A 26,991-nucleotide genomic window follows, 5' to 3' on the forward strand; every position below is an offset into this window, starting at 1 on the left:
GACTTTTGCCAGCTGGGATATTTAGACCAATCCCAAATGTACAGCTGAGAGTAAGAAAAGGCCAGAAGAAACTTCATTTTGCACCTGTGCTGTGTGAGAGGTTCTTTCACAGTTTCTTCACAAAGCCATCAAACAGCCAGGGGAAAGACAAAGTTCATTTTCAGAGACTCCACAACTGAGAGAGCCTGTCTCCTCCCTAAAGTACATACTTTATCCCCCAACTTTCCTTTTGCGGATGTTGATAAGTCCTTGTTGAGCCTGGGACCCAGTGGTTCCATCCTCTAAAGACCTCATTCTCTCTCAGCTCTGGCTTCTATGGCTAGCTAACACAAAACATGGTCCCCGGGGATAACGCCCTGCCTTCTCCTCCATGGTGTACTGAATGAAATCCAGGCCAAGGAAAGAGAAGGTAATGCAGTTTCTTTAACCCTCTCTCTACTCCTGACCAGCCACATAAGATCATGGGTTTCTGTTAAGGGTAAAAAGAGTAAGAGAACATTTACAAAGTTAGAGAATAATTTCTGTGTGAAACTAAGTGACCTAACTTTTGAAATAACTTGAAACTACATTTGTACTTGAACAAATGTGATTTTAATTGGTTTTTCACTTTATTTCACTATTCAGTCTACAATTAGAAGTTTTACATCAAAGCACAAGGCACATTAACCCATGCCATACAAAAATAGACAATGCCAAGCCTAATCATTATAACTCACATCAAAACTACTAAATATAAGAGCTTTTGGTACCTGCAGAACTCTCAACCTGGTGCTCTGCCACTACCCTAGAGCCACTGTGGCTGCTTCCTTTAGCCCATAGGCATCACACACACACACACACACACACACACGCACACGCACACGCACACGCACACGCACACACGCGCGCGCACGCAATTTATTTCCATCTAAGATGGGGCAGCATGAAGTAATAACCACATGAAACAGTGAGAAAGTGAGCAGTGGTATGTGCCACGCTGGACTCAGGCCATGGGGGCAGCACAACATGAGACAAAATAAACAGCTGAGATAATGTCTGCAGCTTCTAGTTCATTGCCTCCTTTCCATGCTGCAGCGTGGGAAAGGGAATCCAGGCAGAGTCTAGAGGTTTCCCTCAGTTGTGAAGTTGGACTGGGGGTTCAGGATGCCCAAGTCAATCAAAATGCAAAGGCAAAGTATTAGAGACGGACAAATCTGCCCCAAAGACAACCCTTGAGGGCAGAGAGTCTTCCTCAAGAATTCAGCAGAGTACTAATTATATGAGCAAGTTAACTAAAACTACGGGGAGAACCATTTAAAAAGTTAGAAATAACACTGTACAGTGATCACGCCGGACAAAGACTGGTGGCTCCCTGACCATCAGACTGGAGGGTTTCACAGTTCACCTCTTTATTGGGGGTACAGAAGCCCACAATATGGGCAAGTTCTGATTGGCAAACCTTCAAAGCATAACGCAATAAATGATCAAACTAGTTCCACGTTATCAAGAGGCCTCCTGGGAACAAAGCTTAAGAGTGTCTCTGGTAAGGAGACATCATGGAAGAAGAGGCAGAAAGATTGGAAGAGCCGGAGGATAAGGAGGGCTGTGAACAGCTGTCTTCCAGCTGTTACAGTAGAGAATATGCGGCAGCTACGGCTATTCACAAAAGCTTTGCACAAATAAAAGTAAATTAACAAAATATTAAAAACCGTGAAAGTAGGAGGAGAAGTAGTTGGGAAGAAGGAGCCTGTGGGAGTGGAAGGAGATAAGAGAGGGTGATGGGGATGAAGATCATCACAATATGTTGTACACTGCACAAAATTGACAAAAGGGAAAATTAACAAGCAGAAAAAGATGTGTCATGACTAGAGTAGTCATAAGAAGGCCAAAGTGGCTTTACTCCCAATAGACAACACATATTTCATAGCAAAACAAACTTCCACAAACTCAGAACAGTGATAAAAATACAGAAAGAAAGAAATCTAGAAGTGTGGTCAAATGTTTCAATAATCCACTCAAGAACTGATTAACATAATCCTGATTAAGACATACTTAATAATAAAAGAGTGAGTATTTTCCCTTTAAGACGGTATAGGAAGTTCATACTGTTCGTTTGTACCTACTCAAATGACACCATTTTGGAAATCATTTGGAAAGCAAAAAATAAAACTATCTTCATTCACAGATCATGATCATCCATGAAGAAATTTTGGTAAAATTTGTCAAGAAAGTTTATGTATAAATAAAATTATATATAATTTGGGAATAGTAACTTTTAATATTCAAGATTAATAAAGATAAATCATAGTTCTCTGTACTAACAATGTGTAAGTTTTCATTTTAATTAAATAGAGAATACCACTTATATTAGGATCAAAACTATAAAATATTTAGAGATAACTCTGGTAAAACACTTTAAGTACTGAATGGAATCTATGATCTTTTCTGAAAGAAGTTAAAAGAAGTTTTAAAAAGAGGAAAACATCCTGTTGGTAAGTTGGAAGACTCAATCACACTAATTCTCTCAAACTGGATCAATAGTTTCAATGAAGCCCAAAACAAAATTTCAAAAGAATTTTGTTCTACTTTATAATTATGCTGCTATAAATTTTAAATTGCTGATAAAATTTACATGGAAATAAAAACTGATCAACTTTGAAAATCTGAAGCAAAGTTGGAGTATTCAAAATATTTAATTTTCTGTAGATTTCTTACAATGCTACACTAATCAAAACAAGGTGATCTTGGTATAAACATAGACAAATATGTCATGAAGCAGAATAGTCTAGAGTTGAACATATATATGTGCAGATAATCAATTTTTTGCAAAGGCAGCATAATTGGACATAGTAACACAATGGTAGGATAGTTATATATAGTTATTCATAGATAAGCCAGTGTTGATTAGATCAGGTGTCAATGTGGGAATAAGTTAACTTTAATTTGAACTTCACACTGTACATTCAAACAACTCAAAATGGATCTAGAACTAAATGTAAAACTTAAGAGTGTAAAGCTTCTACAGAAAAGCCATTTATGTGACTTCCAGTTTGCAAATGAGTTTTTAGATGCAACCACAAAAGGAATAGAACTCTACAAATCAAACTTCATCAAAATAAAAACTTCTAACTTTTGAAATATGTGAAAGCAAGCACAAAGTAAGTCACACAGTGGGGGAGGATGCAAAATGCATAACTGACAAAAAATTGTATGCAAAGCATATTTGAAACTCTTAGCTTGGCTGCTGAGACAGTTCAGTAGATAAAGGGGTTCTCAAGGAACATATCACTTGTCTTCTAAACAAGAGAACTTTGACATGGGATAACTATCCAATGATTCTTCCAGCATGGAGCACACACTGCAGATCATTCCTCTACCATTACTCCTCCTTTGGACCCTTTACTGTGTATTAATCTAACAGTCAGGTCTGCAGTGCAAGTGTGTAACATTGGAAGAAGGTGTGTAGAGTTGAGCCACAAATGTGTGATAAGAAGAGTCATAAGCCTGTCAGAGCCTTGATTTCCTCATTTGTGAAAAGGAAAAAAAGCAATACCTAAAATATAATGCTGCTATATTATAGCTCATAACTTGACCATTACTAGTTAGAGAAAGCACTTTGGGGACTTCATAGGATAATGCAAGAACAGTCAAGGAATACAGTTAGAGAAAGAAGTACGAGGTGAGATTGGATAAGGGAACAAGAGTAAATTTTTATTTAAAATGAAACAACAAAATGCACTCTCCCTCTTCATATCACTAAGCAGCTGAGCCACATAGTCAGAGAGCTCATTGTTGCCAGGTCTAGAAGTATGGAGCTAGACAAGGCCTGAGTCCTGCCATTAGAGGGAACAGGAGAGTCTCATAGGAGCATTTAAATATTTATGGTAGAGAATAAGCAGAAAGTTGCTATATAACTCCATGAGATCTGTACCAGAGGAATAAGCATCCAGATGGATTATAGCAGTTGGTACTTCACTATGGAGGAAACACAGAGACCATGGGAATTTAACGGAAGTACTTTGTCTAGGCAAATCTCCCAGCAGAGCCACAATGACTCTCATCACCATCAGTCATACAATCAAGGAGATTTAGAGAATTCAGAGATTCTGAAGCTCTCCTAAGAAGAAAACCAAGTAGTAATAATTTAATCTAGACAAGGGAGCAGCCTTCAGACCTAGCATGGAACTTGGTTATGAAAACTGGGAACTGATGTACTTAGAAACCTATCTTCCAAGGTGTGAGTCACATACATGACTGTCATTTTTATTATTTAAAACCATTATCGTCGGCATTTATTGATTGCTTTTGATTTTTCCCATGTTCATATTCATTATCTCATTTAATCCCACAATCATTTGATAAGACACATGTTGCATTAATATGTCATAGTGTTAATAGTTTACAAATTGCTGTGTTTTAATGAGTTAATTAACTGGTCTCCAAATAAAAGTCATTAATCTTAATCTGAATCCATATGATTCCAACCCCACAATGCCTCCTTTTCTGATGATGACAGAGGAAGAAGGTTCTTGGCAGAGAAATAAATTTCAACTTCTCTGAAAATTTGTAAAATAATTTATTTATTAAGAGATAAAAAGGTTTGATTGGTTGATTGATTTTTTAAATTGGGTATAACAATATATCAGGATAGCATCATTGGCCACAATTCTGCAATTTTTCAAAAATTCTAGGGTTGTTCATATAGCCCATAACATGAATGGTGCTTTTTAGACTTATATAATGAAACAGCATACATATGATCATCTACTGCATGCTGATAACACTTAATTAACATTTTAAAAAGATGTCAAAAATCTGTTTCATTGCTGACATCGTAGTTGGTCATTGTACACATGAGGAAATGAAATCAAGAGAGATTATAAAATATACCACCTAATGGTATTTCCAAATTTTTACCATTTACATTGTATTTTGATATTCTTTCCTCTGTCATAATCTACATTAGTTTCTATCTGTACTTCTTCAATGTTCATCTTTTTTACCTGATGCCAAGATCTGTAAGCAGCGTGAGTGTGCCTTCAGTAAGATGTACCATACCCTCACAGACATTGATAAGATGTACCGTACCCTCACAGACATCGGGGCCTTCACGACATCAGAAGACATACTCACAGACATGTTCGTACTTTCTTCTGCTCTTTGATTCCCCAGTGAGATCAACAGATCTACAGTCAAGGACTTTTAAACATGCTTGGTAAACCATCAGGAAATGAAAGGGGGAGATAAGAAAACGATGAGCTGCCACTGAGAAAGGAAGACAGAGAGGGACTTCAAGGAAGCCAATGCCCAGATGAAGAAGCAGGAAGATGAGAAGAGGTTGTGAGTAAGATGGAAAAGGTATGGCCTGGCCTTTGAGGGGAAAAAAAGAGGCCTTTGAGAAAAACAGCATGATTAGTTATGTTCCCAGAGTCATAACCAAAGCCTGAGTTTGACTGAGGATCCAGATGTTTTAGAGATTTGTGTCTCAATCCCAGAAATTATTCCTGCTGCTTGGAACCAGATTTCATCAATCTTCTATCTCCACCCAACGCTCCACACTAAAACCACTTATCAATCCAGAAATATCAAGTCTATACTGAGTCGTGAGCCACATAATCCATACTCAATACAAAAGGAAAATGTGTCTGAGGCATATGTGATGGGAATATGCCCCAAAATGAATTATCACAGCAAAGCACAGACACACACACACACACACACACACACACACACACACACACACACACACACGTCAATAATCACATTCATATCAAAAATACAATGCACTATAGACATAGACATAGTATAGATACATGCTAAAAGACAAAAAGCACACATGTTGAAGGGCCAGCCATTCCAGTACTACACACCCATAGATGGGTGTGTCACATTCTACAGATATGAGCAAAGGATTACAGGTACCAGGCATCCATAAATATACTTCCCACCATAAAGATACACAAAACAGCAGTCTTACATAGATGTGTATCAACATACGAACTGACATGCATCTCATGAACAAGGTAAAGGTACAGTCAATGACATCAGTTGTAACATATACACACATCAGGACACAACTAACATTCAGCAAGACATAGCTAGCACATATTCATGTTTCTCTCTCCCTCTTTCACTCTTTCCATCTTTCCTGCATAGACATACCCACTTATATACAAAACCAAAATAGAAAACATCCTTATAGGAGTAATATTCTCCATGTAGCCACACATATGGACACTGACAGATTCCACATAAATGCATGCAAATGTATAAAGAAACTTCAACATTTCATATCAATTGCCTCCTTTCCAATTATATCTCCTCCAAATGCCTTCATTAACCCTCAATTGCAATTATGTAACTACTTTAAGGTATGAGTATTAGGTTATATAATCAACACAGATTTACTGACATGTACACATGGGAGGAAGCACCATAAAAATTGAATATCAAAATAAAGAATCATGAGATGTGGTATTTATATTATCTCAAAATAGATATTTCTAGTTAGGAAGAAGGGAGATGACACAGCTATTATAACAGAGGCCACATAACACAGTTGTTCTCCATGGTCATCTGTCCAGACTGATTCTAAGTTCTGTATTGACATATTCCCAGAAACAAAGACACAAAGTCCATCTGGTACCCTAACCAGAATTGGACAGCCCAGTGAGTTGCATGCTGTAATCATCAAGTCATTTTGCAAATCCTCATCCTGTCATCTTTGGTATTATTGAGGACATCAGAATTGGGTGTCCTTCTCACCTGCCGTCTTGTGAGAACATACGGATAACTCTTGAACGGATCTCCTTGGTCTTTGCTCCATAGACAATGGGATTGACTACAGGTGGTAGCAGGAGATAGATATTAGCCATAACCACATGGACCAGGGATGTAGGACCACCCAGCCTGTGTACCACTGATAGCCCAATGAGGGGCACATAGAAGACCAGGACAGCACAGAGGTGGGAGATGCAGGTGTTGAAAGCCTTGAGTGCTGCCCCTCGAGTTGATAACTCCAACACAGCCCTCAGGATGAGGATATAGGAGAAGCCAATGAAGAGGGAGTCCACACCCATGACTGAGAGGATGATGAAGAGTCCATAAACTACATTGACTTTGGTATCAGTACAGGATAGCTTCATAATATCTTGATGAAGACAGAAGGAGTGTGTGACAGTATGTGTTCGGCAGTATGACAACCGCTTTAAAAGGAAGGGCAGTGGGAAGAAGAATACAAATCCCCTGGCCAGGGAAGCTAGTCCAATCTTGGCCACAGTAGGCCCTGTGAGCACAGAAGTATGGCGTAATGGGTAGCAGATGGCCACAAAGCGGTCAAAAGCCATGGCCAGCAGGACAGCAGACTCCATGGCTGATAGAGCATGAATAAGGAACATTTGGGTCAAGCAAATGTTGAACTCGATCTCCTGAATGCCAGTCAGAAACAAGCTGGCCATTTTGGGCATGGTGACAGAGGAGAGGACCAGGTCAATGGTAGAAAGCATGGCCAAGAAGAGGTACATGGGTTCATGCAGGCATCTCTCTACACGGATGATGAGGATGATGGCCAGGTTGCCCAGTGTGGCCACTGCATACATAAAACATAAGGGGAGAGCCAGCCAGAAGTGGGTATTAGGTCCCAGGCCAGGGATGCCTACCAGCAGAAAATGGGCTGGATGGGCCAAACTTCCATTTGGAGTGGTGATGACAGGGACCAAGGGCTGTAGTGTCTTCATGCCAGATCCAGAGACTGGATTCAGTGATGGTCCAGAAAAGAGAAAGAGCTAATGAGAAAAAGACACTGGAGTAGTAATAGTATAAAAGATTTAATTTGGCCGGGCGGTGGTGGCGCACGCCTTTAATCCAGCACTCGGGAGGCAGAGCCAGGCGGATCTCTGTGAGTGAGGCAGCTGGCTAAAGTGAGTTCAGAAAGCCAAAGCTACACAAGAAACCTGTCCGAAAAAAAAAAAAAAAAAAAGATTTAATTTAAAAAATACTCAAGTATCCTGGCCCTTGCCTCTTCCTGTTCTCATCCTTCCTATTTTTAATTTTATAAACATTATTATAAAAAGTTGTAAATAAATAAAAACAGCATACATAAAAAATTAACCAGATCCAAAGTCATTTTGCTTATACACCTCTCTCTGAATATCCCAGACTTCATCCTGACCCTCCAAGGTCCCAGAACTACATAAGAAAATTTTGATCTCATTCAATTCATCTTGATGAGTGAATGTCTCCTCCTCCTCAAACACTCCGAACAACCTCTCTTTCTTTTTGGAGCTGATATTGCTGACCTGGCTATGACTCTTGGCTACATTCCATCAGGTTCTCATGGTCCCTCCACTCTGACACTGTCACTTCTGGGCTTGGGGCAGGCTTAGGTCTAGAACCAGAGGCTTGGTATCTAAGTGCCTCTGACCTAGCATAATCCGATTTACGGCAGGAAATGGGAACTCATCTTAGAATCTGTTTGCAAGACAGATTTTTTTTTCCTAATTCTGTATAGCATTTCTCAAATGTGAAGCTGGGATGAAGAGGCCTTGAAGAAGTCGAAGGGAAGGAAGGGGGATGAATATTATCAAAATACATTGTACCCATATATGAAATACCCAAATAATTAATTTCTTACGTATCTGAGGGAGTTGCAAACAGAACCTGTTCATCCAAGCCCAGAAAGCCAGAATTTCCAGGTGAGGCATACAAGAGGCAGTTTTTTTTAAAATGATTCCTTTCTCCCTAAGTAATTACCCTTTTTCATCAGCAAGAACTGTGGAAACCTCTTCTGGTCTTCTGGGGAGTGGAGAAATGGGGGTGAAGAAAAGCTATCATTCCAGGTGGCCAACACAAAACAGAGTGGAATCACTCATCAGGATATCTCCAGGTCAGTGTGAGAGTTGACCCCAAGCTGTGCTTAGCTGGGGTGTGTCATTGAAATGGGACGCAATGGAGGCACAAAAAGAGAGTCAGTGAGTGCAGCTGCTGTCGCAGTCAGGTGGCCACAGACACACTCTTCTACCTCTTCTCCTGGTAAGCTCATGTCACTCCTGACTCAACTCCCTCTCTACACACACCACTCCGCTACATAGCCCTAACCTGAGGCCCAATCATAGAACCTACCAGTCCTAAGACACTTCTGCCTGGATATCTATGGGCCTCCCCTTGCCCCAATAAGACCCCTCCCAAACCTATGTCCACCTTCACAAGCATGACTTGAGGTGTCAGGCTTCTGATTATAGAGTCATAGGCGATCTCCCTAGCCTTCGGACACAGTCAGAACCCAGCGTCTGTTAACCAAGCATTTAACAGTGAGGCTCAAATTTGCTTTCCAGCCCAGCTTCCATCCTCTGCTTCCTTATCAGAACCAGGCACTACCTATACGACCAACACACACGCACAACCACACACACACACACACACACACACACACGCACACGCACACGCACACGCACACGCACACGCACACGCACATGTATACACACATACACACACTTTACATTTTACATTTTCCCTGGTAAAGTAATTTCCCTTGCCTCGCTACTTAAGGGCAGAAGGCTAGAACTGTAGAGTCCTCTTAAAGAGGTTGGTAATAATTGGAACTGACCTCACAGAGGCTGAAGGAAATTCCTCTCTAAGCCAGTCACTGAACACAGTCTCTGGTCCAGGCTACTGTAATTTGGAAGGGCTGCTTAATGACAGATGTCTCTAAGTAGCCAGGCTGTCCAAATGCACCCTCCATGCCCTGCACAATCTCTATGGATTTCCCAAAGCCAAGACAAACCTCCCCTTTGCTGCCTCTCTCAGGTCTGAGCCAGGGCATGTCCATCATCAGTTCTGCTACCTAAATATAAATTGTCTGGTGGCCTTTGGGAGCGCCAGCAGAGATCTGTGATCTGGGACTCAAGGTCCACTCAAACCCCCAAGGAAAGCTAAGCCCTGACTCCTACCCAGTTCTTCTGAGACCTTTTTAGGAAAGTGGTGCGGGGCGGGGGCGGCGGGGGGAATGTCTTTCCGTGGAAGAGAGAAAAGAAATGACCGGGGTGGAAAACAGTAAATACTGGACTGGAGTGATAGGCCCTCACCAGAAAACAGGACAAGGAAGGATACTTGTACTGGTGATCAAGGAGCTATTTTCGCTTTTTGATGCTGCCCCCTTGTGGTCATATGGAGAAGTTGTAACCTAGTAGCTTCAAGAAAAGGTAACTCAAAGACCAAAAAGTTAACTCTGGGTTGCTTCCATGGCATAACACTTGCGGTCAGTTCTCTTTCTGTAGTCTTTCCTCCTTGTGTGGTCAATCGTAGCTCTTTCACAGAATGGAGATTTGAATGAAACAGACTTAGGTTACTTAGTGAAAAATAAATAATCCACTAACAACCCTCCGATGGGTGTTTGTGATCCTTTGTGGTAGTCTAAACAACTGAAAGGGTCAGCTAAGCAAGGGGAAACCCTATTGCGATCCTGTTGCAAATGTCAGAAAGAAAAAAATGAAAACGAAGAGTGTAAAGACTAACCTGAAGGGTCCAGGAATATAAAAATATAAAATTGCAAATCTAAAAAAATAAAAGCTGAGCCGGGCGGTGGTGGCGCACATGTTTAATCCCAGCACTCCGGAGGCAGAGTCAGGTGGATCTCTGTGAGTTCCAGGCCAGCCTGGTCTAGAGCGCAAGATCCAGGACAGGCACCAAAACTACACTGAGAAGCCCTGTCTTGAAAACAAACAGGCAGCAGACAGACAGAGAGAGAGAGAGAGAGAGAGAGAGAGAGAGAGAGAGAGAGAGAGAGAGAGAGAGAGAGAGAGAGAGAGACGGACAGACAGAGAGAGAGAGACAGACAGACAGATAGATAAATGAAAACAAAAGCTGACAGCCGTCAGCTTTGCCAGCAAATAGGGATTAACCTTTAACTGTGTCCTTCCGTGATTTACGATGGGCAGCTCTGTCAGCACCCCAAATGTAAGTTTTTTAGATTGTCCCCTGTAGCCCTGGGGTTAGCTATTCTCGATAAACCCCCTACCACTCACTACCGAAACCAAAGTTAACTTTAACGAGTTCTACATGACAACCTGCTTTGCACTGCTTCATATTTCTCCCACTATGGGAAGGCAGCTGTGTCAGGAAAAGTGACAGGGTTGGGGCAAACATCAATTAGCTGTGTCAGGAAGGGCTGCAGGGATATACAAAAATCATTTAACTGAAACCGTCCAAAACCTTGTTAATGGAAAATTGTAAAACCTAAAACAATTTGTCTCTAAAAGTTTAACTTCAGAATTGTAAAAATTCCTTTGTTCATGCCTAATGCTTTCCCTTACTATAAAAGGGAGCTCATAACCCCCTCCAATTGCCACAGCCTCAAAATCCAACTCTGGCTGTGGTCTCAGCTAGCTGATAAGCTTTTGTGCCCAGCAATGATTCTTTTCTTTCTTTCTTTCTTTCTTTCTTTCTTTCTTTCTTTCTTTCTTTCTTTCTTTCTTTCTTTCTTTCTTTCTTTTTCTGGAAAAAAGTCTGCTTCTGGTTTAATAGACTTTGGTGGTCTGTCCTCCATTATTGTGTGACCCCAGACCCAACAAACCCAGACAAGGTCCTGGGTTATTTTGAGAGATGTTTTGATAGGCTGATGAACTCTTGGGTGCAGCAGCATTTGAAGTAGGCAGAAGAGAACCAGGAAAGTGGTTGTGCATAGTTCTTCAAGTGCTTATGTGTGAACAGGGGTGAACCAGACAACACTCAAAGAATTGGTCACTCCCAGAGGCATTTGTTTATAATGAATTTCAGAGCAAGCAAAGACTGGACACAAACAAATGCTAACAGGTTGGAACTAGTAAAGGGACAGCCTGTCCTTAATTTCTCATGGTGTTGGATTGTTTTTTTCCAAAGGCCAAGTATCCCTTCTGACTCTTCCCCCTGTGTGTTAACCTGAACAATTTTACTTGTTCCCATCACCTAAACAAGCCAGGTTTTTCTCCTTCATTTAAGACATGATATTGTCTATTAGACATAGAAGTCCCTCAAACCCCTCAGGTTCAACACTTAACACTGTGGTTGTTCTCAGTTCCTGCCATGGTTTTGATCATTTGCAGATTAAATTCAGATACTCACAGAAATGAGAGACTGCTACAGGAAAGTCATTGTTGTATAAATCACACTTAAGTATAATCTAAGGATTGTTCAGATTTGTAGAAAGGACACAAAGGAGTTGACCATTCCAAAGCAGGGAGTTTGTACAAATGCTTAGGAATGGCTGATAGCAGGAAAGAGAACCGTATACAAGCATGAGGACTTGAACTCAGATCCCCAGAACCCACATCACCTTGGATGGGGGGTGGTCAGCCTCTGTAACCCCAGCACCCCTACAGCAAGATGGCAGGCAGAGACAGGGGAGTCCCTGGAAGCTTATGGGCCAGCCAGGCTGGCACACACAGCAGCAAATGACAAGAGACAAGGTAGAAGATGGGGTGAACACCCAAGGTTGTCCTCCTTCCACATATGTGTGTCATGGCACATGTGTGCCTACACTCACACATGCATTCACAAAAAGACAGACAGACAGATAGGTAGATAATACCAACTATGGGCACATGACCAGTTACAGAAATGAGGAGTGTACTTAACATAACTGTTTTTGCCCTATTTTGTTAAGGATATATTTGTACATATATACATTATATATATATGTGTGTGTGTGTGTGTAATGTATATGTGTGTATATATATATATATGGCATCCACGTTTTCCTTCCTCTCCTATTCTTTTATTATGCAACATAGCAATGAGTTGATATCAGTACTTAAGTTCTGAATCTATATTAGTGTATTTAAATTGTAAATATTCCACAAGGGAATATTGACTATCTAGTCTTGGATAATAAGTAGTGTGCTTTGGGTTGTATGGGATAGTTATACCATCATAGGTGAAGCTATGACATGTGTCCTTTTGTTTGTTTTAAGACAGGTTCTCAGAGATATCAGTTTGTTTTATTTGAGACAGAATCAATGGCTATGTAACTCAGGATGACCTTGAACTTCTGATCTTCTTACTAAACATCCCAACTTCAAGGATTACATCCGTGTACCACCATACCCAACTTAAGTGGGGTTGGGACTCAAACCTGGGGCTTCATACTCAGTGGACAAGCACTCTACCAACTCTTCTGCATCCCAGCCCCTTTTATTGTCTTTACTTGGAAAGTAAGTGTAACTTGAGAAGTGGTTAGATATCAAATTTAAAAGGATACAATGTGATGGTTGGACTTGATTATCAACTTGATGGGATTTAGACTGACCTAAGAGATACATCTCTGATTATGTTTGTGAGAATGCTTCTAGAGAAGACTAGCTGAGCGATGAACATCCACCCTCAAATTGGGTGGCATCATCTAACAGGTGGCCCATATATAAAAAGGCTAAAGGAAAACCCACCTTCACTTCTTCCTGAGTGCATCTGTCATTATCTTTGCCATGCTCCACCAACATTAGACTCCAAGTTCTTCAGCCTTCCAATATGGTCTCAATAAAAGGACCAGAGACTTGGGAGGGATTGGGGAAATCCTGTGTCTTCAGTGCTGAGACATCCAACTCCATGGATTGAGTAGCCATTGAGCTCTTTGCCTCTAAAGGATAATGATGGCTGTTTTTTTTTAATACCCAGCACCTACTCACCTATAATACAAGCCAGTTTGAATAACCCCCCACTCTCCCCTCTCTCTCTCTCTCTGTGTTTGTGTGTGTGTGTGTGTGTGTGTGTGTGTGTGTGTGTGTGTGTGCATGTGAACATACACATTCTTCTCATTCTATTCTTCTGGAGAACCCTACCTAAAACATCATTTAAGTGTAAGTTTTATAGGAAAGCCTTTGTAAATCTGGTTCTTTTCATATCCATGAACAGACCCATACTGAAAGAAGCCATACAAATGTAAACAATATAGAAAACCCTTGTTCAATTTTATTCTGTACAAGTTCATCAGTCAACAAGATGATTTGGTCTTATCTTCAAAAGCTTTAAGTCCAGCCTATCCCTTCTCATAAACACAAGCCTCTTCCCCCAGCAACTCCATGTCATCCTGCTGTCAGGACCTTTGAGAGTCAATTATAGTTACAGACATATTCAAGCTATACATGAAAAAGATGTTCCCATTAACTACTTTAAATTCACTTGAACTTAAGTGACATAAAGGCAGAGAATATATGATCCATAATTGCAATCCAGGACTCTTTGCACTTGTGCTCAATTAATATTTTTTAAGTCTGATTTGGACTTGAGAGATGGCTCAGTGATTAAGAGCACTGGCTGCTCTTCCAGAGGTCCTGAGTTCAATTCCCAGCAACCACATGGTGGCTTACAACCACCCTTAATGAGATCCAGTGCCCTCTTCTGGCCCACAGGCAAAACACTGTATACACAATAAATGAATAAATCTTTTTTTAAAAAAAAAAAGTCTGATTTGAATTAATCTGTTCAACTGCAATATAAGGACAGCGATTGCACTCTACCACAGTGGTTCTCAACCTGTGGGCCACTACTCCTTTGGGGTTACATTTAAGATATTCACTTTATGATTCATAACAGTAGCAAAATTACAGTTATGAAGTAGAAGCAAAGTGATTTTATGGTTGGAGGTCACCACAACATGAGGAACTGTATGAAAGGGTTGCAGCATCAGGAAGGTTGAGAACAACTGCTCTACCAAAAAGCAGAGGTTCCGTGCAGATCTCAGTCCCCACTTCTCCTCCTGCTTTGCAGATGGTCCCATTATTCTCAGGAATTTTCTGGGTCTCACACTGAAGAATTTCAGCCATGACCAGAGTTCTGACATTGGCATGGAATCCAAAGGGAATTGGTCCTAGCAATAAATATAGCACTGGAACTTGAATTCATCAGGGGATTTTCTGATTACTTCCCATGCAGTCAATGAGTGCCTTCTCTTGATTACTCAGTAAAAGTCCAAATATCAGAAAAAGAACACGGCCCTAGGAATGCAAATAAAAGCCCAGGCCACTGATTGTTGTTTTTGTCTTGTGTGTCTGTGTGGTTGGATGAGGGAATTTTTTGTAAATGTATCACATTCTCTTTATCCATTTATCCATCTTTATCCATTCTTCAGTTGAGGGACATCTAAGCTGTTTCCAGGTTCTGGCTATGAACATAGTTGAGCAAGTGTCATTATGGTATGATTAAGCATCATTTGGGTATATGCCCAAGAGTGGTATAACTGGGTCTTATGGTAGATTGATTCCCAGAAACTGCCACACTGATTCCCAAAGTTTGCACTTTGGAAATATACAAGTTTGTACTCCCACCAGCAATGGAGGAGTGTTCCCCTTGCTCCACATCCTCTCCAGCATGAGATGTCACTTGTGTTTTTCATCTTAGCCATTCTGACAGATGTAAGATGGAATCTTAGCTTTCATTTTGATTTTGTATTTCATTTTGATTTGTATTTCTCTGATGGCTAAGGATGTTGAACATCTACTTAAGTGTTTCTTGGCCATTTGAGATTCTTCTGTTGAGAAGTCTCTGTTTAGATCTGTACCCCATTTTTAAAATGGACTGTGGCCAGGTAAGACTTCAAATGGAGGGAGTGGGAAACCAATCCATTCACATAACCTTCGACCTATAGTCTGTCCTTCCTATAAGATGTGCTGAAGTAAGAGTGGCCTAGAGATTGAGGGAGTGGTCAATGAGTGGTCTAGCCTTAAACTCATGCCAGGAGAGTAAGCCCACTCCTGACCCTGCCTGGAGCATCACAGGCTGGATGACCCAAAGACCTAGGATAGAACCAAACACAACTGGAAGAAAAATATGTCAATGCAATGATGCCTAACGATATTCTGCTATACCCATAGATTGGCCCCTAGCCCAGTTGTCATCAGAGAGGCTTCATCCAGCAAATGCAGATGGAAACAGATGCAGACTTGGCCAAACATTAGGCAAAGCTCAGAGAACCCTGCAGAAGATGAGGAGGAGGAGTGTAGGAGCCAGAGGGGTCAAGGACACCACAAGAAAACACAGAATCAACAAACATGGGCTCATAGGGGTTCACAGAGACTGAACCGACAACAAGGGAGCCTGTATGGGACTGACCTAGACACTCTGCATGTGTGCTACAGTTGTGTAGCTTGGTCCTCTTGTGGGACTCCTAACAGTGGGAATAGGGGCTGTCTCTAAGTCTTTTCTTGGCTTTTGGGACTTTACTCCTCATGCTGGGTCACCTTTCCTAGCCTTAATACAAAGGAAGGTGCTTAGCCTTACTGCAACTTGATATGCCATGTTTTGTGGCAGGGATGTAAAATAAATATTTTTTCAAGAATTTTTTAACAACTGCTTATGATCAGGACTATTCTGCTTCGTCATTCAATATTGTTTCTAACTCTGAAACTAGTTTGTTGCAATGAGGAGCTACCTGGGGAAGTATGGGAATGTCGAGTTAGTCAGGAAAACCAGAAGCGTTTATTAATAATTTTGTTAGTGTCTGAAACCTGGAGCCATGCCCGGCTGCATATCTTCCAGAGAAACGCGGATTCCAATGTGTAAATGTGCCACCATACACTCAGGCTGGGACACATTCAAACCTGGCAGAGTTCCCATTCCCAGGCTGCTGAATGCCACAAGGGAAAGTGACAAGTTAACAGCCAATCAGGCCGCTCATGGTGCAGACGTAGGATAGACCAGGCCCAGGCTATGGTTCATCGATTCCGGCGCTGTGGGCGGGCCCTGGAGTTTTCACGGAAGCCACCGGGTGCTGCTCCTACCTAGGCCGCTGCGCTCCGGCTGGGCTCCGCAGCTTCCCGCAGGTGAGCAGGTGAGCGCCCTGACACACCTGATGCTGCGGACTAGGCGGCTGGCGCTCGGCATCTCCACAGCGGGCTACCCTACGCAGAGAGAAGGAGGCGGCAGCCGGGGATCTTTGGAAGACACAGGTCCTTGCACTCCTTAACCCAGCCCACTACCCTGGGGACCTGGTGAACGCCCGAAGGTCAGGAAGGCGCTGTCCGCCGCCCTTCCCCGACCCTCGGGTGCCCGAGTCTGAGCCCTCTGCCCCTCAGCTCCAACTTCCCTGATATTGCCAGGCTCCGCCCCCTCCATCTGCTCCCTAGGCACTATGGAAGCACCCTTGGGTGCATCATTTTGACATTGTAAAACGATTTGCCAACTACCAAGTTCATGCTGGAGAACCACACTATCCATAAAAATCGCATAAAGAAAATTAAGTTTACAGTTTTGTGTTGGGCCGTATCCATAGTGTCCTCGGCTGCAAGTTGAACATGCCTGAGCGGTTAATGGTTTTAAGACTTGAACCAAGTAATTCATGTGTGATAAAAGCAAATGTTCTGTTGGAGAAAGACATCTATTTATCCCCAGATCTCTGACGGCTTTCCCATGTTTATGTCTTTTTGAAGCCATGTGTAGAAATAGCATGCTGCTATTTTCCTGGTTTATCATTTCTGTTTCTTTACCTCACTTTCCTACAGCCAATATCTTCCAAATTTTCAACTGCTACTTTTGGTTCTTCTGTTGCTGTTTGTGCTTTTGATATCAAAGCAGCATGTGCCACGGACATGCACGCGCACCACACACACACACACACACACACACACACACACACACACACACTGCCTTAGATGAAGATATTAACACTTCTACTATCAACTGGATCTCAACATTTACATTTAATTCTCATGAATTTAACAAATATTGAGGCCCTGCTCTTGGCATCGAGAATACAATGAACAAAACAGAAGATATCTCTGTAATTTAAATTTATCATGACATTAGGAATATCGTGAGAAAAAAAAAACACAGTATGCATAGTCAATACCTAGTGTGAGAATTAAGGCAAACAAACTTGCAGTAATTGATGTCAACTGTGGGATCATGGAAACAGTTCCAGTTAGAACAGCATGACCCGAAATAGGGTAAAATGAGCAGACATGGGTCCAGGATCCCTCCAGTTGAGCTCATATAGGGCTTGCGATGAACCACAGTAGGCCTTTGAGTTCGGTATCTGCAGAACTGGATCTTAGGGTCTGGATCTCATGGTTTGGTGGTGACAGTGGAAACAGAAGAACAGGAAGCAGGGAAGGGGTGAGAAGGAATGACCTGCTGATGGCCGCATTAAGTCCTGCAGACTTCCTGTCCTGGTGCCTCCAAAATGTCCTTCTGCATGACTCAGCACAGTGATTTCTTCCTCTCTGCCTTTGAATTTGTCTTATACCCTGAAGCTGGGGAAGATAGGTGGTTTTCTCAAAGGAGAATAATAGAAACCTGGTACAAAAACCTGCAAAATGAGAATAATGGTTTCTATCATGGATTGTGAAATAAACCAATATTATCCATGTAAAGTGCACAGAGCCATGCCTGGCACATACTAGATACTCAAGAGTGTTTCCTAGGAACTGGAGAGGTGGCTCGGTGGTTAAGGGCACTGGCTGCTCTTCCAGAGGTCCTGAGTTCAATTCCCAGCAACCATGTGGTGGCTCACAATCATCTGTAATGAGATCTGGTGCCCTTTTCTGGCCTGTAGGCAAACATGCAGGCAGAACACTGTATACATAATAAATAAATAAATATATTTTTTAAAAGAGTGTTTCCTATTAGTTTGCTTTATTTTCAGTTACCTAATAAACTATAAAAGCATTTGGGGTTTAGGAACTATTCCCTAACTCTGATGTAATCATTTGGCAGGCATGTATTCAGCAGTTATTTGCCTGGTAGGCACTATTTAGGTCCTGAAGATGCAGCAGTATTTAAAGTCAATATGATTCTCCCCTTACATAGCCTATCTAGTAGCACAAACTTACAAGGTGAGTTAATAAATATTACCAAGAATGCCAAGAAGCCTGCCACTGGCCATTCAAGCTCATACATGTGGCCTGGGCAATAATCACCCATATACATCAATATATCCTTAAGTGATCCTTGCTTTCTTCTCCAAGGGATGTGATCTCCCCTCTGCTTTCTCACGTGCAGCACTATGTGCTGAGGAGAGTGTCTTGTTACGTTGGCCAGTCATGGAAATGTCATGCAGGAGAGGCAGATAGTGATCTACAGGACACAGTGAAAGAATTACACTTTCACTTTACACATCAGTGTGCAACGTAAGAAAAACTGAGCAGCTAGACAATGAGCGTCTGGCATTTGTGGTTTTGCATCTTGAAGACTATAACTGTATACCAAAGGCATCCCAGGGGAAGGCTGACAGTATTCTGTGGCCTTTTTCTGAATGTTGGAACATCACATCTTGTATTAACTTGCCCTAGTCCAAGAGAGAATATGTTGATTTCCGTAGCATGATTAGAGTGGGAACAGTAGAGTATAATAAACTCAGGAGAATCAGAATTGAACAAATAAATAAAGATTTCTCCAAATCCACTCTCTTAGACATTCCTACCCTACTTGCGCCTTCTGTGGTGTGAACAATGTTGCCCAATAATAGCTTCAGTGGACACCAGTGCCTATTATACATGGCCAATGAAGGTTCTAAAATAAGTGTATTCTTATCAATCACTGATTTTGATGTGTGGGGAGAACATACTGTTGCTACTTTTTCCTCTTGATTTCTCTTTTTTTTCTTTTGTTTTCTGCAGTCTTTATTCATGTTCTGAGACTGTTGTTAGATGGAACCATGGATCCTGCAGCGTTAATGGAAGCCATTGTGGAAGAAATGAACTGTCCTATCTGTATGACCTTCCTCAGGGAGCCTGTGAGCATCAACTGTGGCCACACTTTCTGCCACAGCTGTCTCTCTGGACTCTGGAAGCTCTCAGGAGAATCCCAGGACTTGGGCTACACATGTCCACTTTGTCGAGCTCCCGCACAACCAAGGAAACTACGTCCCAATTGGCAGCTGGCCAGTGTTGTAGATAAGGTCCGCCTGCTAGGCTTCTGTATGGAAATGGGACTGCAGACTGATGTGTGTAATCTCCACAAGGAACAGCTGACGGTGTTCTGCAAAGAGGATGATGTGGTAACCTGCAAGGCCTGTCACCAGTCCCCAGAGCATGAAGCCCACACTGTTGCGCCCATAAAGGATGTTGCCTGGGAATATAAGGTAGGCAATAGAACCTGGCCATGCCAGCCTTTCCTCTGCCTCTCATCTGGCCATCTCTGTATCAGAAGCCTGAATTTGAGAGCTGAGTCCCTTCACCCCTGATGGCTACAGATCTTTGCATCTAATATTCTGAACTACATCCTTTTCTTTATTCATAACCACCTTTGATTTCCTTCTCTCCCATTTCCCCTGCATCCCATCTCAAACCTTAACATGGGGATGACTAACCAGAGGATAAGTTTAGTGTTGAGAACTTGAAGCAGACCTTTGATTTCCACTGGAGTTCTACATGGCTTGAATGAGTTTACATATGATGACTGTTATTTATTAGTCAAGAACCTACTAACTTCCCCCTACTAGGGCCACAAATTGTTACTTGACATTACCTGAATCGTGTTAACCTCTTCATTTCATAAACACAACTCAGACTTGGTAATTTTGGATCCTGATACATTATTTTGGAGCTGGAAAGGACCATAAATGAGTCACTTAGAACTGATGTTCCAGTTGCCAGGCATGCTTTGTAGTAATCATGTATTAGCACTCACAGTATCCATATTGTCAGGTCTTTTCTGACTTTAGGTTAAACTAGTTAAAGAGAGATAAAAGGCTGGAATAGAGAGCTTGTTCTTTGGCTGGGGCTCTGTTTCCCACACTTTAGGGTAAGCCAGCTCGGTCTCATGCACTGCTTCTTTGTCTTAACCATTGTGATCAGCTTCCAGGCCCCACCTTGCTCTTTTCTCAGATGTGCATGAGTGATCTTGCTCTGCCTTGATTCTCTTTCTTCAAGTTATGATTAAAATGTAAGAATATATGGCAGACCCTCTGAATAAGCATTTTTCTCTACAGGACAGATATCTAAAACATTAAAGGTATGTATATTTCATTTTGTTTTGAACGTTTTAGAACAATGAGGGAATGCTAACATAGAGGTTAAGATCTTGGTTAATTCCCAGCCCTGTCATTTACTAGCTGGGTGACCTTGGATGGGTCACTTTCTGAGCCTCAGTTCTCCTATCTATAAAGTGGTGATGACACTGCATCTGGGGAATGTGTTTGCACTAGTTATTTTTCTTGCTGCGGCCATCAAACACCTGACGAGAAGCCATGTAAGGGAGAAGAGGTTTGTTTTGGCTCACAGTTCAAAGGGATCCAGGGCATCGTGGTGGGAAAATCACAGTGACAAGAGCAATAGGCAACTGGTCCCATGACATCTGTAGTTAGGAAGGATGAACAGGAAGTGAGACCAGGCCATAAACCTCCAGGCCTGCCCCACAGTGATCTACTTTCTCCACCCAAGCTCCACCTCCTAAAGTTTCCTGCAACCTTCCCAAACCATCACCAGCTGAAGACCAGGTCTTTTCACACATGACCTATGGAGGACGTTTCCCATTCAAACCGCAGCAGTGCTTGAACCGTGTCTGGTACTTTATAATTCTTTAACAAAAAGGTTACTCTTATCAGATTAAAAGGAAATAGCTAACTACTTCTGGCTTTCCCGTAAGAATCTTTCACATCACTTTCCTAGGAAAGTGTCTAACCTTTATTGAGTACCTGAGCTACCCAAGGAGCTTCCTAAATTCCAGCTCTCATTTGATAAGTATAGGGTAAGACTCAAGATTCTGCCATGCTGATGCTCCTGGCCTTGGAGCACATTTTCAGCAGCAAGGTTCTGGGAAATAATAGGGAAGAAAATTAATGAGAATAAAATTAGTCATGGATAGGAAAGTCTTCATGTTCTAGAAAGTCTAGCTATAGACCTTTACAGACACCTGGGAACTATGGGAGTTAAAATGATTCTCAGCCCAAGAGCTTCCCTGGGTGCCACATGGGCAGTCTGTGCCTTCTGTGGCATTCAGTTTTCTCTTAGCATTTATACCAGCCTGTTGCCTGAGGAACATTGATCACACTCATGAGCTTCTTGTCTCTTGCAGTGGAAACTCCAGGAAGCTCTGGAACTTCTGAGGAAAGAACAGGAAGAAGCCTGGAAGCTGGAAGTCAGCGAGAAGGAGCGAGCTGCCAACTGGAAGGCAGGTTGCACTTGAGAAAGGGGCTCAGAGTGTTCTTCTCTTCCAGAGCTGACAGTGGAGGCTGCCTCATATCTGTGAGGCAGAGCCTTCAGCTTTCCCTTTACTTAAGGCCACATAACTTTTCAGGCCCAGCTTATAGGTTGTGAGGTAGCAGTCGCCTCTCATCTCACATCTTCATGTATGAGGAAGGAACAGTGCCACGCACACGGGCTGGTGGGAGTGTGGCTTGTAGAGTGGCAGTCAAGCACAATGTCTGTTTCATTTTGCCTAGCGACGGCAGAGCTGCTAAGACTTCTGTTACCTAAATATTAGAAAACCACCTCTGAAGTATATCTGAAGCCAAGAGGCGTGAAACTCTCAGAACTTTTGATCAGGAGACAGTAACATCAAAGTGGCCTAAAATGGTACAATAAGCTTAAAAACATCAACAAGAAGAAAAACTACCCAACAGTGTAGTTAACGTCCTTAGTAACCATCAGTGTAACCTTCCGGCTGCTACTCTGAAAATGGAAGGTAGTTCTCATCCTATCATACCAAGATAATATCCTGTACCAGGATGGTGGTGCATGCCTATAAACCAGCCCTTGAGAGGCAAAGGCAGAGAATTGCTACAACTTTAAGTCCTACTTGGTCTACATAGTGAATAAGAGTCCAGTAGGGCTATAAACTGGAACCCTGTCTCAAGAAAAAAGCAAGGTAGCACCCTAGCTAGATCCTACTGGGGCTGATAGAGTAGAACAGATTAAATGTCACTCATCCAGAAATGTGAAATCCAAAATGCTCCAAAATCCAAAAGTGTCTTATAACCAACATGGTACCAAAATAGAAGAAAGTTCCACCTAATGATAAGTCACACTCAGAATGCAAGCACAGTAAAATTATTTTATAAAATTACCTTCAGGTTTTATGTACAAAATATATGGGAAGCATAAGTGAAATTCATGTTCAGACTTGGACCTCACTGCCAAAATCCCTTTATATACATAAAATCTCAAGTCTGGGAAATTCCAAGTCTGAAATACTCTGTTCCCACTCATTATGTGTAAGAAAATACTCTACCTGTGAAAAGGACCAGAAACTATGCCCTGAGGCTGTGGGGAGTCAGGAAGATAGGAAGACTGGACCCTTTGTCTTTGCCTCCATAGCACCCAGTAAATGGTCATACCAAAGCATTTCCACAGTGTACGTTCCCACATGTTAGTGTCCTCCATCCCACGGGACCCTTACACTGAAAGGATCAGGGCTGATTCCACTCTTGACTCCACAGACACAGATGGAAACACGGAAGCAGAACATCCTACGGGAGTTTGGAAAATATCGGCAGTTATTGAAGGAAAAAGAGCTGCCGTGTCTGCAGGTGGACGAGGAGGCAGCTGCAGCTCAGGCTAGCCTAGAGCAGGAGGAGAGGGAGACAGCCAACAAACTGGAGTTGAGGCACGACAAGATCATCCAGCAGAGCCAGGCCCTGTGCAGGATGATTGTGGAGCTGGAAGAGAGATCCCAGAGACCCGTGCACTGGATGCTGCAGGTGAGTAGCATCCTTTCCTGGCACACCTGAGTGAGAACTGAAGATAGGCGGGGACTCCAGGGCAGAGTGTTCACTGGTTCTTCATGGGGCCTGTCATCATACTGCCCACCAGCTGAGGCTCCTGTAGCCTTCAGCTGATGCCTACTGTTCCCTTCCTCATCGTAGAGTAGATGACCTGACCCTTCCTATCTCATAGGACAGAGCATCCACCCAGCAAGGAGTAGAGGGACACCAGGTACTTATTCTGATAGCTTGACAGCATTCCAGTCTCTTCCATCCTGGCCCTCTCAAAATGGACCCCAAAGCTGTTCATTCAGGCAGGCCGCGTCTGCTCTGTTGGCCTCCCATAAGCTTCTCCACAGCCTCAAAGTCCGTGTCTCCCTTTCAGAAAGCCCCTCTGGGCATTTGTGTCTGTCTAGTCTCGCTGAGGCACAGCACACTCACGTGCTGCATTTTTTTCTCCTTCTAGGGTGTTCAGGAAGCCTTAAATAGGTATGTTCCCATCCTCAGATCCTCCGTGACACTCTGCAGGGGACAGAGAGGCCTGGCCAGAGCCAAAATTAGAGATGGAATACAGACTGAGTACCTACAGAAAGCGGATGCTGACTCCCCATCTTACATTATATTGGCTAAAGAAGATTTGTTGACCTCTCCTTTTTTGCACTTACTCAAACTCATTTCAGGTATTACCAATAAGAATTTAAGAAAAGCTGAAGTATGTTATTTCATGTAACTAGTCCAAGAAGATGGCACATGAGGCTTTCAGCACAGGGCATCAGCCATTCTCCTTGGCAGCCCATCTCCTCCTCTTCCTCTGTCCTAATGCTTAGCCTTCCCCACAACAGGAAGTTGTGAGCATTAACTCTCTGTCACAAATAGTCTACAGCTCAACAAGCCAGCATCCCACCTCTGCCCTGCTGAGCAGGGGACTCTGACTGACTGGCTCTGGCCAAGCCACTCTTCCCTGAACTAAGGTAAGGAGGCTTCGGGGACAGAGCTAAGACTCCTTGGGTCCAAAACACACCCTCTTCTGCAGGAGCAAATCTTGGAGCCTGGAGCAGCCAGAACCAATCTCCTTGGAGCTAAAGACAGACTGTCGTGTGCTGGGACTAAGAGAGATCTTGAAGACATATGCAGGTATTCGATGCTTGGGGATTGGGATGGGCAGTAGGAGGGACTCCACCCATAGAGATAAAATGGCTCAGTGTTGTCTGGGTGTGTCAGCTAGCCTCACCCGACCCATCGCTGAGAGCTCTGTCTTCATCAGAGTACCTACACTCTTCCCCCACTCCCCCCTGGTTTGGCATCAATGTTTCCACCAGGATCTTTTTTTTTTTTTCTAGTCGATGTGCGCCTCGATCCAGACACAGCTTACTCCCGCCTTGTCGTGTCCAAGGACAGAAAAAGTGTGCACTATGGAGACACCAAGCAGAACCTACCTGACAATCCTGAGAGATTTTACCGCTATAACATTGTCTTGGGCAGCCAGTGCATCTCCTCGGGCCGGCACTATTGGGAGGTGGAGGTTGGAGACAGGTCTGAGTGGGGCCTGGGAGTGTGTATGGAAAATGTAGACCGGAAGGAGGCGGTCTGTCTGTCCCCCGACTATGGCTTCTGGGTGATAAGGCTGAGGAAGGGAACAGAGTACCGGGCAGGCACCAATGAGTACCCCCTCTTGCCCTTGTCAGTCCCGCCGCACCGGGTAGGAATCTTCCTGGATTATGAGGCCCATGAGATCTCCTTCTACAATGTGACTGATGGCGGCTCCCACATTTTTACTTTCCCCCATTGTCCCTTCCCTGGCCGCCTCCTGCCCTATTTTAGCCCGTGCTATAGTATTGTCACCAACACCACCCCCCTCACCATTTGTTCCCTGGATGGGGAAGACTAGGAGAGCCACCATCCTAGCCAAATGTTGGAATTTGCCCTGGGACACGGGGCTGCTGGAGGATGCTGCCATTGATAAGCATACCCCTGAACCCAGCTTAGAACCTAAGGGCCCCTCGGCCTGACCTCATGGTATCTTGCTGTTACACCAAACTGTCGGTACCTCTCACAGAAAAGCAGTCCCGTCAGATAAGCGTTGTGACCCATGATGGAAACATGACAGGGATGGTGGACTTTGTCCATTCTGCAGATCACAACCCTCCTCACTGGCTCCCTAACTGTGTGCCAATGATGAAATGATTGCAGACTCCAGAGAAGAGTTTAAATGAGGTTTCCCAATGAGACAAAATAATAATGTACATGTCCAGAGCTGATAGTCCTGGTGAAAGGGTGTTTCACATGAGGCTTGCTGCTACCAAACGAACCCCAAGTCCAAAACTAAAGAGGCACAGTCTGTGCTTTCCCAGAGCACAATGCAGGACTCACCCAGTATCCTCACCTTACCACCTCCCTGAACTTGAGGGCTGGTGGATCTGTGTCCTGGGCCTGTCTTTTCTCTAAGGGGCAGGATCAGAAAAGTTGGGGGCCTCGGTGTTCATTTTTACTTTGTGGATGAGGAAACTGAAACAGCCTTAAGTTGTTTCCTACAGAGATTTTGGAGGTGAGATTTTAAAGGTTATAAATGATTTTCATATTCAAATGAAACGAAGTCAACAAACACCTCACAGATCACAAATCAGAGTGATTCTTTACATTCACGTCTGAAACGTGTTTGAGAGGATTTGGGTGTCCTCTTTGGAAAAGTGGCTCTAATCTGGTTTAAAATAGCATATCCTACCTCACCAGTTCATTGTAAAGTCACAAAATCCATCCCCTACTTGTGTTCTCTGTAGAGAGAGGGCAAACAATAGATTCTGCGTGTGGCAACCATCCACCTTTGCCCCAGGCAGCCAGAACCTTCATATCAGCACCTTTGCTCCTTAGGGCCCCTCCCAGCAGTCTAGAGCCCTTTAAACAAAAAGATGGCCATGTCACACTGTGTCACAAGGGCACACTGACATGTGGCCACAGAGGTATATCATGTATCTGGTTACATGTGTTTGTCTCTGGGTTAGAGTAAGGTCTGTGACCCTAAAATCAAAAAACGAGATATTAGCAGGGAAGAAGAAATAAAGTCAACAGGAAGGAAGGAAAGCCCATCCAGCAGCTAGTTGGTGTTACATTAGTATCTTCTGATGCCATCAGGGGAGTCTACATGGTTCTTGTAACTGTAACATTCTCTTTGAAGGTGTAGGGGAGAGAAATGTAGGGAGAGAATCCCACTAAACAAAAGTCAACCTAGTCAGATGAAAGGAATAATGAACAGGAATTAAAATTGTACACGGAACTGTTGCTGTAGAGTGGCTGTTATGTCATGGAGAGTTGTACAAAAATAGCCCACAAGTGACAAAATTGGGATTTTGTGGGAGAATTGTTGGCTCTGTCTATGGGAAGGGACCAATTGTACGTTGCCTCCATGTTTC

The 26,991-nt window shown here is 43.0% G+C and overlaps 2 protein-coding genes across 7 annotated transcripts; one reads left to right on the plus strand and one right to left on the minus strand.

Moving 5' to 3' along the window:
• Positions 1-6,688: 6,688 nt before the first annotated feature.
• LOC114706704 (olfactory receptor 51D1) lies at positions 6,689-7,727 on the minus strand. Its single transcript, XM_028889194.1, has one exon. It carries the CDS (start codon positions 7,713-7,715, stop codon positions 6,741-6,743), a length of 975 nt encoding a protein of 324 aa, XP_028745027.1. The 5' UTR covers positions 7,716-7,727; the 3' UTR covers positions 6,689-6,740.
• An 8,957-nt stretch (positions 7,728-16,684) lies between these two features.
• Trim68 (tripartite motif containing 68) lies at positions 16,685-26,855 on the plus strand. 6 transcript variants are annotated; one of them, XM_028889089.2, is made up of 7 exons: positions 16,685-16,892; positions 19,560-20,023; positions 21,958-22,053; positions 23,321-23,581; positions 24,051-24,073; positions 24,618-24,718; positions 24,925-26,855. In XM_028889089.2, exons 1-7 carry the CDS (start codon positions 16,796-16,798, stop codon positions 25,470-25,472), a joined length of 1,590 nt encoding a protein of 529 aa, XP_028744922.1. In that variant the 5' UTR covers positions 16,685-16,795; the 3' UTR covers positions 25,473-26,855. The 6 variants fall into 6 exon arrangements, with proteins under 6 accessions (XP_028744922.1, XP_028744925.1, XP_028744927.1 ...); XM_028889092.2 differs by having other exon boundaries at positions 16,685-16,766; XM_028889093.2 differs by having other exon boundaries at positions 16,692-16,774.
• Positions 26,856-26,991: the final 136 nt, after the last annotated feature.

The sequence above is a fragment of the Peromyscus leucopus genome, chromosome 1, assembly GCF_004664715.2.
Source record: "Peromyscus leucopus breed LL Stock chromosome 1, UCI_PerLeu_2.1, whole genome shotgun sequence".
NCBI classification, from domain to species: domain Eukaryota; kingdom Metazoa; phylum Chordata; class Mammalia; order Rodentia; family Cricetidae; genus Peromyscus; species Peromyscus leucopus.